The sequence below is a fragment of the Prionailurus viverrinus genome, chromosome A3, assembly GCF_022837055.1.
Source record: "Prionailurus viverrinus isolate Anna chromosome A3, UM_Priviv_1.0, whole genome shotgun sequence".
Classification (NCBI taxonomy): Eukaryota; Metazoa; Chordata; class Mammalia; order Carnivora; family Felidae; genus Prionailurus; species Prionailurus viverrinus.
In genome coordinates this window covers 16,897,265-16,910,127 of record NC_062563.1, presented here as the reverse complement: position 1 = coordinate 16,910,127, position 12,863 = coordinate 16,897,265, and the positions used below count along the sequence as shown (strand labels likewise).

Genomic DNA, 12,863 nt, shown 5'->3' with positions numbered 1-12,863 from the left:
ATTTGGAGTGGCCTCATGCTACAGGATACCTCCCTTCTCCTCCTCCTCTACTCCCCTCCCCTCCCCCCCAACTTCCCTTCTCCAACTAGTGAAGAGAAAGAGACGTGAGGAGGTTTTGCTGAGGAGCAGGCAGTGTCAGGAAAGCCAGGGCATCTGGAAAGAGGGTCAGAGATAGGTGCCTGGTCCTTTCCCCAAGAGGGAACAGGCACTAGGTCAAACCTTACTTCGAGCTCTTAGAGATGGAAGGCAGTGGCTTCCAAATGATAGAATCCCTTGAGAGGCATATTTAGCCTAATAAAATGTTCTCACACCAGACCAGTTCCTGGCACCTTGCCTTTACTTTAGAGGTGGAGCAAGGTAGGAAGGAAAGGCAGAAGCACTTTTAACTTTTTAATTTAATTTTATTTTTAAATTTTAGTTAACATGCAATGCAACATTGGTTTCAGGAGTAGAATTCAGTGACTCATCACTTACATACACCTTTATTATTCTGAATTGAAAAGCCCAGGTAATATAACCCACTACCATTGAAAAAAGTGTCTCAACTGTAATGTAGTTTAAAAAAATGAGTTATAAAAGAACATGTGTACTTCAAATTGTCAATGTTTTGGTGTATAAACACTAGAAGAATATCAGTTTGTTACTGCTTGAGCATACATACACTAGAGCACCTCTTGATATTCCACATTTTGAAACAAAGGCTAAATAGGTATGTAGGATCCCCATGAAGGGCACAGTCTTGTGCAGAGTTCAGGATCTGTGAAATTATGTCTCATTTGGGAGCAAGCCCCCTTGGTGATGTTAACTGTTGCACTATGTCTTCTATATTTGGGGGGCTGGGAGAGAGAAGGAAATCCAGGGAGTGTGCAAGAGCACAAAGGTTTGTCTGTAGTAAAGCTGGGCTGGGCCAGTGGTTTCCAAAGTGGGATGTGTGTGATCAATCACTGAGGTGCCGGGGGAAATGATATTTGTCATATCTTTATTATCCTTCACATTTTTCCTTTTTGGGAGTATGTTCTATAATTATATAAATATACATACTTTACTTTCACATTATTTGCTGTTGGGGTGCTTGAGGGAAGTTGAGGGACTATTGGTCTAGACCACTCACCCCAGGTTTTCTCAGGCTGGGTCAGCAAGGTCAGCCCTAGATTTTTCTCCCTTCTCTAGCTTTGTGAAAACAAGAGAGAGCTTCCTAGAAGATAAGCAGATGCCATGCGTTTCTCACTAGGGCTTGATCAGTCAGTGATTTGACCAGAATTGCTCCCTGGGGGTGGTGTACAATACTCTCATCCTGAGTCCTTGGCTGGCAGGGGAAGGTATGGTCTGGAGCGATAGTGTTCAACCAGGGGTGATTTTTTTCTACACACTCTCCCCTGGCCCCAGGGGACATTTGGCCATGTCTGAAGACATCGTTGGTTGTTGGCAGGAGAGGGTAGGTGCAATTGGCATCTGGTAGATTGAGACCGGGGATGCTGCTCACTGACCTGTGAGCTTCTTTTAGCTAATACTTTCCACTTTGAGTTTGCTTTCCAGATAGTCAGTGTGGAAAATGTCAATTCAGTTTGAGTATTTTGGGACTTTGTACTTAAAAACAAGCTTGAAATTCTACATAGAGAGTACATTTTATATATCTTACAGATGTTTATATTTAAGTGCCTCATAGATTTATTTATTTTTCTTCATAGTACTTTGGACAGAAGTCTTTGGGGTATATTCATGGATTTTTTTTTCTTTTATGTAGTTTGAAGTCCTGAAGAAATACCTTGATGGTGGTGGTGATATCCTTGTGATGCTGGGAGAGGGTGGGGAATCCAGATACGACACCAATATTAACTTTCTCCTGGAAGAATATGGAATCATGATTAATAATGGTAATTATTATCATTTTAGTAGAGGTAGCCGTTTCCTATTTATTATACATACTGTAGTCCTCTGGACCTAATAGTACAATGGGAAGAGCCCTGGGCTGAGGGTGCATGGTCTAGCATTCTGATCTCAGTGGCGGTCTGAGCCTTCTGGGGCTAGGCTTTTTCCATTTATAAAGTGGAAGGAATTGCAACAGAGTTCAGGGTTTCTTACAGGTCAAGTTTGTATTCATCTAATATCAAACCTATTTCTAATTAAGGTGCAACTTCCTCTCTTTGCCCTTTAAAGATGCTGTGGTTAGAAATGTATATTATAAGTATTTCCATCCTAAAGAAGCTCTGGTTTCCAATGGAGTCTTGAATAGGTAAGCATGTTGAAAGCAGAAATGTTTTTACAAATAATTCCTATCTTCTCTTCTCTCTTCTCACACATTCTTTTCGCTGGCCCTTCTTTCTTGCCTTTTTGTTTTATTTCACTATATTGTAATTTATTTTATTATATTACTTCTCATTCCTCAAGTTATATTCCTCCCATCTTTTGAAACCTTATTCCACATTCACCTTTTTGTCAGTTAGAATACATTCAGCTATAAGCACAGAAAACCCTATTCAAATGGGATTAAACAATAAAGAGACTTTACTGATTCATGTCATTGAAAAGCCTAGAAATAGGGCAGGGTTAGGGTGTGGATTGAAAATTCATGATGTTGTCGGGCTCCAGTTCCATTGCTCTCCAGTTTTCTTGGTGTTGCTCTCCTTTGTGAGTGGGCTCAATAGTTTTAGCAGTCCCCAAATTTATATCCGCATGCCACATCATGAGAGCCTGTCTTGGTCACAGCGTTCCCAGAAAGAGTAGTCCTGCAATTTGCTCTGGTGGAGCTGGCCTAGGCCACATGCCCATCCTGAACCGGTCACTGTGGCAGGAGACATAGAATACCCTGATGGTATGGCGAGGTCATATTCTCTACCCCTGGAGCCTGGGATGAAGTTAATTTTTTTTCTGATTTATGGGATCTTAGAGGATAAATTAGGGGCTTTGGTGAAGTGGGAGATGAATGCATGAGAGGAACACCATCAGGTGGCCTCTGTGAGCTTTTCCCTATATTCAAAAATTGTCATTCCACACTTGAATTCGCTACATCCCAGGCACTCTGCTGAGTCTGATGATATGGAGTCTAGAATATAGGACTAGAATGTGGGTCTAGTCTAGAATGTGGTCTAGTATATTGATCCTTCCCTCAGGAGTCAAGAAAGAACTGATCCTCATATTTTAATGTTAACTTTTGCAAGCTACACAAAGTGGTGTAGGTGTATAAATGTACCTTTATTTAAGTTTCAAGAATTACATTTTGAACAAGTCTGAAAAATGCTTGCATTTCATTCATACTTATTATTAATGAATGGGGTGTGAAATTCTAAAAATTTTTTGTTCACTAGATTTTTTTTCTTCAAGGGAAATCAGCCGAGCTGCAGGGAAGGCTGTGCCTGGAATCATTGACGAGGAGAGCAGTGGAAACAATGCCCAGTGAGTGTGTTTTCTGAGGCTACCTAAAGAGGATGTATTTATCATTTTAAAGAGTTTTCTTTTTCAAGTGAAGAGTTTTCATTTCTGATTACAAAAGTCATTCTTACCAAAAAAAACAATGTGAATAGTTCAAAGGAAGAAAATAGAAGCCCTCCACTTTGTAAATGTATGCTCCTTTCCCCAAAGATAATTATTCTTTTTTTAAAATTTTTTTTAATGTTTATTTATTTTTGAAGGGGAGAGAGACAGTGTGGGTGGGGGAGGGGCAGAGAGAGAGGGAGACACAGAATCTGAAGCAGGCACCAGGCTCCGAGCTGTCAGCACAGAGCCCGATGCGGGGCTCGAACTCACAAACTGCGAGATCGTGACCTGAGCTGAAGTCGGACGCTCAACCGACTGAGCCACCCAGGCGCCCCAAGACAATTATTCTTAATACTATGGTATTTAGATTTCTAGATTTTTTTCATATATAAAAATATAGATAGGTACCATATCCTTTTAATGACTAGATTAAATTTGAGTTATTCTAAGTTATCTAACCAATCTCCTATTACTGAACATTTAGGTCATTTATGACATTTTGCTTTATGTATTTATGTATTCATTTATTTATTTTAAAGTTTTTACTTAATCTCTACCCCCAACGTGGGGCTTGAACTCATGACCCTAAGATCAAGAGTTTCATGCTCTTTTGACTGAGCCAGTCAGGAGCCCTGGTGATATTTTGTTTTAATAGTTAAACCTAACGTTTATTGAACACTTACTCTGTGACAGGAATTTTTACCTCTTTCTAATCATCACAACACACTAAGATTATAGACAAGATACCAGAGAGGTTAATTGCCCAAGCTCACTTGACTAATAAGTGTCAGAACTTAGTTTTAAACTTCTGCTCCATGGCCTGTACTCTGAACTTCTGCTCCATGTTGATATTACAAACAGAATTTTATACTTGTTACTATAAATGAAGCACTTGGTGAATGTCTTTGTATGTACAATTTTTGTGCACTTATACAGATATTTTAGTAAGGCTAGATTCATAGCATTAGAATCTCTGGGTCAAGGGTTTTCCAGTTGATGCATTGCCAAATGTGATATTTTGGTAAATTGCACTCCAGATAGTTTATAGCACTTATTGTCCCTATGAATGTGCTCCTTTTTCCTCTCTTGCCAGCTTGCAGTATTCTAGTGAAGGCATAGCTCTTTCTTTTAATTTGCATTTCTTTGATTATTACTGAGTAGGATGACCTTTAAAATCTTTTGGCTGATTGCATTTCTTCTGTGAATTTCCTCTTCACTACTTTATGCCCATTTTTATTGTGATGGTTTGTCTTTTCTTATGCATTTATAAAACTTCCCTGTGTTGCAGATATTTTTTCCAGTTTACCTTTCTATTTTGAGGTATTTCACCCCATAGGACTTGAACATTTTATGGAGTTAAAACATATTATAAAACTCTAGTGATTAAAATAATGTGGTACTAACACAGAAATAGTGAAAAATAAATAAATTAGAATCAGACTCAATATATATGAGAGGTGGAAATTATTAGTTTATAGTAAAAGTGACGTTACAAACTAGTGGAGAATGGATAGCACAATTGTGGGTAACCATTTGACAAAATATTTCCATTTTCACAACACATTCATATATTTCAGATGGATTAAAATTTTAAATGTTAAAAATATAAAACCATAAAAGTACTAAAAAAAAAGTATGGGCGAATATTTTATAATCTTAGAGTAGGGAAGATCTTTCTTAGGATAAAACCAAGGTAAAGTTGTAAAGGGGAAAAACGTATGGCAATATATATCATAGAGTTAATATTATTGATATTCAAGAACCATAATCTAATTTTTTTTAATTTGTGTCCAAGTTAGTTAACATATAGTACAATAAATTCAGGAGTAGAATCCAGTAATTCATCACCTACATATAACACCCAGTGCTCATCCTAACAAGTATCCTCCTTAATGCCCCTTGCCCATTTAGCCTGTCCCCCCACCCAAAATCCCTCTAGCAACCCTCAGTTTGTTCTCTGTATTTAAGAGTCTCTTATGTTTTGTCCCCCTCCCTGTTTTTATATTATTTTTGCTTCCCTTCCTTTATGCTCATGTGTTTTTTTTTCTTTTTTTAATTTTTTTTTTAAATGTTTATTTATTTTTGAGAGTGAGAGAGACAGAGCATGAGTGGGAGAGGGGCAGACAGAGAGGGAGATACAGAATCTGAAGCAGGCTCCAGGCTCTGAGCTGTCAGCACAGAGCCCAACACGGGGCTCAAACTCACGAACCGTGAGATTATGACCTGAGCTGAAGTCAGACACTTAATCGACTGAGCCACCCAGGCGCCCCTATGTTCATCTGTTTTGTGTCTTAAATTCCACATATGAGTTAAGTCATATGATATTTGTCTTTCTCTGACTGACCAATTTCACTTAGCATAATACACTCTGGTTCCATCCATGTTGTTGCAAATGGCAAGATCTCATTCTTTTATATTGTCGAGTAATATTCCATTGTATATACTTACCATATCTTTATGCATTCATCAGCCGACAGACATTTGGGCTCTTTCTGTACTTTGGCTATTGTCAGTAGTGCTACTATAAACATTGTGGTGCATGTGTCCCTTCGAAACAGCATGCCTGTATACTTTGGATAAATACCTAGTAGTGCAATTGCTGGGTTGTAGGGTAGTTCTATTTTTAATTTTTTGAGGAACCTGCATACTGTTTTCCAGAGTGGCTGCACCAGTTTGCATTCCCACCAGCAGTGCAAAAGAGATCCTCTTTCTCCACATCCTCGCCAACATCTGTTGTTGCCTGACTTGTTAATGTTAGCCATTCTGACAGGTGTGAAGTGGTCTCTCATTGTGGTTTTGATTTGTATTTCCCTGATGATGAGTAATGTTGAGCATCTTTTCATGTGTCTGTTAGCCATGTGGATGTCTTCATTGGAAAAGTGTCTATTCATGTCTTTTGCCCATTTCTCTACTGGATTATTTGTTTTTTGGGTGTTGAGTTTATAGATTTTGGATAGTAACCTTTTATCTGATATGTCGTTTGCAAATATCTTCTCCCATTCCATTGGCTTTTAGTTTTGCTGATTGTTTCCTTCACTATGCAGGGGAGGGGCAGAGAGAGGGGGGAGACAGAAGATGTGAAGTGGGCTCTGCATTGACAGACTGACAACAGCTAGCCCCGATGCGGGGCTCAAACTCACAAACTGTGAGATCATGACCTAAGCCAAAGTCAGATGCTCAACTGACTGAGCCACCCAGGTGTCCTGATCATAATCTAATTCTTAAGCTTTGTGTCAGCTTATCCAGTTGGTGTAGGTAGAAGCACTTGGACTTGGAGGTAGAAATTTTTATTTTTGTGTCTTACTTGCAAGGTGACCCAAGCACGTTACTCTTAGCTTCTGTTCCCATGTCTGTGTAATGAAGACAACATGAATCTTACAAAGTTGTTGGGAAAATCCAGTGAGGCCATACTTGTAGAAGTGCTTGGTAAGGCACATGACATAGTATCTTACCTGCTGTTGCATTATTATGTCCTCAGTAGTTGTGAAGGGCAGAGGGCTGGTTGGTTATTTTCTGGGTCATCCTGGAAGCAGCACTTTCTGGGCAGGCTTTGAAATGTGGAGAACTAGTTGTGCTTTATGTTTGGAGATATCTTGACCTATTGGAGTCTCAGGTTCTCATTTTGCCCATATTCTATCATGTCCCTTTTCCCTTCTCTCAGCCGTAGCCTCACCGGCTTTGTTTCAATTCCTTAAATACACTACGTTCATTCCCACCTTAGGACCTCTACATATAAGGCCCTAAGGCCTTACATTTAAAGTTGGGAATACACTTTCCCAGTTATTCAGTCTGCTAATCTTACTCATTCGTGTGTGGTTTGGAAAAGTCCTGTTTTTGTTTTTTGCATGGGTGTATAGCCTTATGCTCAAAGTCTTATCAAAATGTCAGTCTGATTGACTTCTTAGTAATAATAAAAGAAATAGAGGAGTATAAATAATAGCTGACAGTTTTCATCATATGACTCAAGTGTCCGTTCTCCCTTCCTCCTTGAGAATCATCTCCTTAGAGTGCGTTTGAGGAAAGTGTGGGGCAAGGATATGCACCGACATCCATGTAACCATTTTCCCCACATCCCTTTTCTTCCTGCATGGCAACTATTCGTTTAAAAAAAATTTTTTTTAACGTTTATTTATTTTTGAGACATAGAGAGACAGAGCATGAGTAGAGGAGGGACAGAGAGAGAGGGAGACACAGAATCGGAAGCAGGCTCCAGGCTCTGAGCCATCAGCCCAGAGCCCGACGCGGGGCTCGAACTCACGGACCACAAGATCGTGACCTGAGCCGAAGTCGGACGCTTAACCGACTGAGCCACCCAGGCGCCCCGGCAACTGTTCATTTATTTCTGCTTCTGGCCTAGGATTCATGGCCTATGGTCCCCTTCCCTGGGCTACTGCTTGGGTAGGGATGAAAAGGGGAGAATGGAGAATGTGGGGCAGGTGCCACTTCTCACCCACAATATGACGCAGAAGTCAGAGGGATAGGTGAGACTTGACTGAAGGGAGGGGAAGACTTAACACTAGCAGGAAATCATTGTGAACTTAAGCTAAAAAGAAAATTCTTTTAGCTTGGTCTAAGAGAAAGGAAAATTAACATTATCTTTATAGGGAGCTCTTCATGGGTGCTTCCCCCCACCCCCTGCCGATTTCTAACTTTATGCTTTGTTATAAGATTCCTGTTGCTCTCCATTCTGAGAGCACTTCCTTCAAATAACTACCTTTGCAGAGCTCCATCTTACTTTCAGTAAAACCTTAACCCCTCCTGCAGGGGTTGTCCATACTGCAGGGTCTGCATCCCACCCTTACCTGCCCCTCCCCCCCCTCCTCCACCATCCTATACCCTTTCCAGGAGTACATTTCCTCAGGTCAGACTGATTCACTCTAGATACTCTTAAGTCTTGTTAGGACACAGTAGGGGAACGACTCCAAGGCAGGTCTGTGTAGCAGGTCTTTATTCACATAAGTACTCACTGGTAACACAGCCTTCTAATGACAGCCACTCATTCCTGGAGATAACACCAGTCAGATCTCTAAGGAAGAGGAAAATGTTTACCTGGAAGACATTGTCACACAGAGCAAGCTCATTTATAGCTCTAGTTCAGCTCTTAGATGAGACTCCTCTTCCTCCTCCTCCTCCATAGGGATTTCTTTAGTTCTTCTAGTTACAGTCATTTACACATACAATTAGAAGTTGTTAATTTACATTGATATATTTTTAAATGCTTTATTAAACCAGTAGCTAGAGTTATACCAGTTTTTGAGTTAACAAACTAAAGCTTAGAGAAAATTTTTTTTGCGTGTTTTTTTTAATTTTATGTTTGATTTTGAATTGTTCAAGAAGCACTGAGATTATCTTCAAAAAATTTTTATTCATTTTTTAAAAAATTTTGATGATTTCTTTCATTTCTTACAGGGCTCTCACCTTTGTCTATCCTTTTGGTGCCACGTTGAGTGTCATGAAACCAGCAGTGGCTGTTCTGTCCACAGGCTCTGTCTGTTTCCCGCTGAACAGACCCATTCTGGCTTTCTATCACTCGAAGGTACAGCCTTTCTTCGATATGGGTGGATATGTTATTTTTATTATTGAAATAATAAAAACTACTATTTCGAGAGGGGTTTCATGTGTTTTCTCATTGGTCTTTACAACAGCCCTGTGAGGTAGTACTTCAATTAACTATACTTTACTTATGGGGAAGTAGCAGATCGTCCAATAATCGATTGAGTCGAGACTTAAACCCAGCTCTTATCATTCTAAATCCACAGCTATTCCACTGTAGCATGAGGTTGTCTATATTATAACTGTCTGTAACTACAGGCTGTCATTCTGAGTGTAAGAGGACCCATTCAGGGAAAGGTTGAGTTAACAAACTATACCAAAACACACAGAATTGTGCTGCCTTTATTTTAGTTTGTCCCAGAGCAACATGTCAGAAGACTAGTTGCTCAGTTGTCATCCTGGAGACCCCACAAAATGTGGGAGCATGTAGTCCCAGAGGACATAGCCCCTCTCATTGCGACCCCACTTATCCACTGCCTTAAAAAATTTTTTTTAAATATTTATTTTTGAGAAACAGAGACAGAACATGAGTGGGGGAGGGGCAGAGAGAGACGGAGACACAGAATCTGAAGCAGGCTCCAGGCTCCGAGCTGTCAGCACAGAGCCCGATGGGGGGCTTGAACCCACAAGCCATGAAATCATGACCTGAGCCGAAGTCAGACATTCAACCGAGCCACCCAGGTGCCCCACCACTGCCTTTTAATTCCTGTTTTGCTGAATTCACCTTTATTTGTCTACCAATCACCAGCTGACCTCCCAGTTTTTCTTTAGTTCCTCATATCCTATTTTTCTTTGTGGGATTTAGGTATTTTTCCCTTCCATATTTAAAAGCTCTGACCTCATTTTATTAGAAAGTAAATAAATATATATGCTGTGTTTGAAAGTGATATTTAGACAAAATTCAAAATAGTTATTATGGTTGTTATTCTCTCCCAAAAAACTGGAAATATTTCTTTAAAATTAAAGTATTAAATGATTTAAGATGTGGAAATAATTGGTCTACATAAACTGTCACTTAGTAGGCACAAAAGTAATGAGACACTGTCTTAAGGGGCCTCTGGTAGTGTAATACCAGAACTATAATTATTTTTTTATTTTTTAACACAGAGATTCTACCTGGCTTAATTAGTGGATTTTTATGAAGCATCTATTAGATAGAGTTCTATGCTAACTGTGGTGATTCTTCCTGAAGTCATGAGATTATCATCTGCCCATTGCCTAACTATTTAAAGCCTGTTTTCCTAACAGGTGTTTAGTCCTGTCTTATAAATACAATCTTTCAGAGAGGATGTTGCCTGTCACTTTTAAGTTTGTGAGATAAACCAGTGGAAGGGGGGGAGCAGTGCTGTCTCCTTGCCCAGGGCCATTGCCTTCTTGAGCTTGTCATGATCTTTTCTAGGTGTTTTACTAGGATAGACTCAATAATATCGAAAGACCAAATCAGTCCTTGAGTAGATATACTCTTATTTAATTGGAAAAAATTATAGGCAAAAGCTGGAAAAGGAAGCTGAAGACAACGGTAGGATCTCCATAGGATCTCCATCGGACAGAATAAAAGGATTAAAGGATGATCTGTAATCTATTTGAAATAAATGAGGAAGGAAAAAAAAATAATATTAAAGAAAAGTTCTAGGCCTAACTGTGGGTAGTAGTAAGAAGGAAAGTCCTTTCCTCTTCCTGTATTTAGTTACATATGTCAGTTCAAATCGCAGCAGAGTTCACTCGGTGCTCCCCCATTCTTTCTGTGCGTTTCCACCAGATTCACTTCCTGTTCTCAGTAACTGATGTGTTTTCAATGGTTGTGTTATAGCAATAGTGTTATTTTTCCTATGAGACATTTGCTTTTAATGTGGTACAAGTCACAGTTCGTTTTGCAAATTTTGTTTTATTTATAGAATTTGTCTATTTGTATCTCTTGAGAGTCCTTCTTTCATAGTACCTTACAGCTGTGCCAATTCCCTGATGCTGCTAGAAAAACCGCATTCGTTTTGCAGTTTGAACATTGCTCTGTTTTTCCCATTACAAAAGTAATTTATGCTCATTGTAGACAAATTGAAAATACAGTCATGATAGAAAAAAAAAGAATGCCTCTCACTACAAAACTGATGTCTTGATCATTTTGCTTTGGCTTATGTTTGCTGGTTTGCTTCATGGGCTTTACACTAGGGTGACTGTACAGCATCTGGTATACTGTTTTTTTTTTAACCTGATGTTATGACAAAAGCATTCTTCCATGTCACTGAAAACCCTGTGTCACTATAACTTCACCACTGGAGGAGTTCTGTTATTCTTAACCACTTCTTCTGTGGTGAACATTTGGATTTCTCACTTTTTGTGATTATGACTGTAAAATTGTCCAGAGAGTCTTACCTGCTGTGTTGCATATGTTGACAGTTTCAGCAGTAATGTGTGAAAGAACTTATTTCACTGAGACTTGACCAACGCTGTTGATAGCCATCTTTTTCATATTTATTAATCTGATCGGCAAAAATATTTTGTTTTGATTTTTTTTAAATCACTAATTAAAGTGTTTTCTTATTAACCGATTCTTTCTTTTATGAATATTTCTTGCTTGTGGATTAGTGTTCTGTTTGGATCTTAAACACTGTCTTTGGTACTCTAAAATATCTTTAAATCTTTACAGGTTGCTTTTGGATATTTTTTTCCTTTAAAATTCTAATCTTCGTTTACAAGTTAACTGGGAAAATACTGTAGAACCAGTTCACATTGCTTTTTTGTTAAAGTCAAATAGAAGGATATGGAAGTGTCTAAAATGAGAAGCATGTGGGAATGTAGTTGTGGTCATAGTTGATATTTTTAGACCATTAAAATCCTGATATGAATTGGCACTTAGTATATAAGACAGTTGCTCACATGATTCTGATGATGAGTTGTTGGAGACCAGGATGCTTGGGGTGCATTTCACGATCTATGTGACACTACTTTGTCATCAACAGAACCAGGGGGGGAAGCTGGCAGTTCTTGGCTCCTGTCACATGTTCAGTGACCAATATTTGGATAAAGAAGAAAACAGCAAAATCATGGTAAGCTCTTCTCTCTTATCACATTAATGTATAATGTGTATGATTTTCATGTCATTAAAAAAAATACTGCTAAGTTCATCTATTCATTTAAAACCAGCTCTTCAGGGGTGCCTGGCTGGTTCCGTCAGAAGAACATGGAACTCCTGATCTTGGGGTCGTGAGTTCGAGCCCCACACTGGGAGCAGAGATTACTAAAAAGAAATAAATAAACTTAAAAAAAAAAAAAGATAGTAACAAAATAGAGAACAGCTCTTCAGCTCAGTTCCTCACACTAAGGATACAAAGTTGAGTCAGGCATAGTCACTGCTTTGAAAAAGTTTATAGTACATTGAGAGAGAGCATGAGAGACAGAGACATATGTTTAGAAGGATGAGGTAAAGAGCATCTGGGTAGCTCAGTCAGTTGAGTGATTTCGGCTTGGGTCATGATCCCAGGGTCATGGGATCAAGCCCCACATTGGGCTCCCCTCTGAGCATGGGGCTTAGGATTCTTTCTCTCTTGCCCTTCTCCCTCCCTCACAGGTGTTCTCTGTCTCCCTCTTTAAAAAAAGAAAAGAGAAGGGAAGGATATGGTGAATGTTTTCAAGCATGCCAAATTGGGGTGGGAGCCAACCCTGGAGGTGAGGAGTAAGCTCAACCAGGGCCTCACACGTAAAGCCCAGGAATTTGAACTTTCTGCAGAAAGCTGTGGGGAGCCCATGTAGAGTGTCCAGCAGCCTTGAGCACGGTCAGATCTGTGTTTCAGAAAAAACTCTTCTGTCAGGCATGTGGCAGGTGAGAGAGAGGAGGTGGA

The 12,863-nt window shown here is 39.4% G+C and overlaps 1 protein-coding gene across 2 annotated transcripts in view; it reads left to right on the top strand.

The window, feature by feature from the left end:
* The window catches only part of IFT52 (intraflagellar transport 52), a 33,998-nt gene that overhangs the window by 5,303 nt on the left and 15,832 nt on the right, over positions 1 to 12,863 (top strand). For both annotated transcript variants that reach the window (XM_047852495.1, XM_047852493.1), the window contains exons 4-8: positions 1,745 to 1,874; positions 2,158 to 2,233; positions 3,322 to 3,393; positions 8,884 to 9,010; positions 11,985 to 12,071. In XM_047852495.1, the coding sequence (XP_047708451.1) occupies positions 1,745 to 1,874; positions 2,158 to 2,233; positions 3,322 to 3,393; positions 8,884 to 9,010; positions 11,985 to 12,071 (492 nt within the window). The remainder of the gene's footprint in view (positions 1 to 1,744; positions 1,875 to 2,157; positions 2,234 to 3,321; positions 3,394 to 8,883; positions 9,011 to 11,984; positions 12,072 to 12,863) is intronic.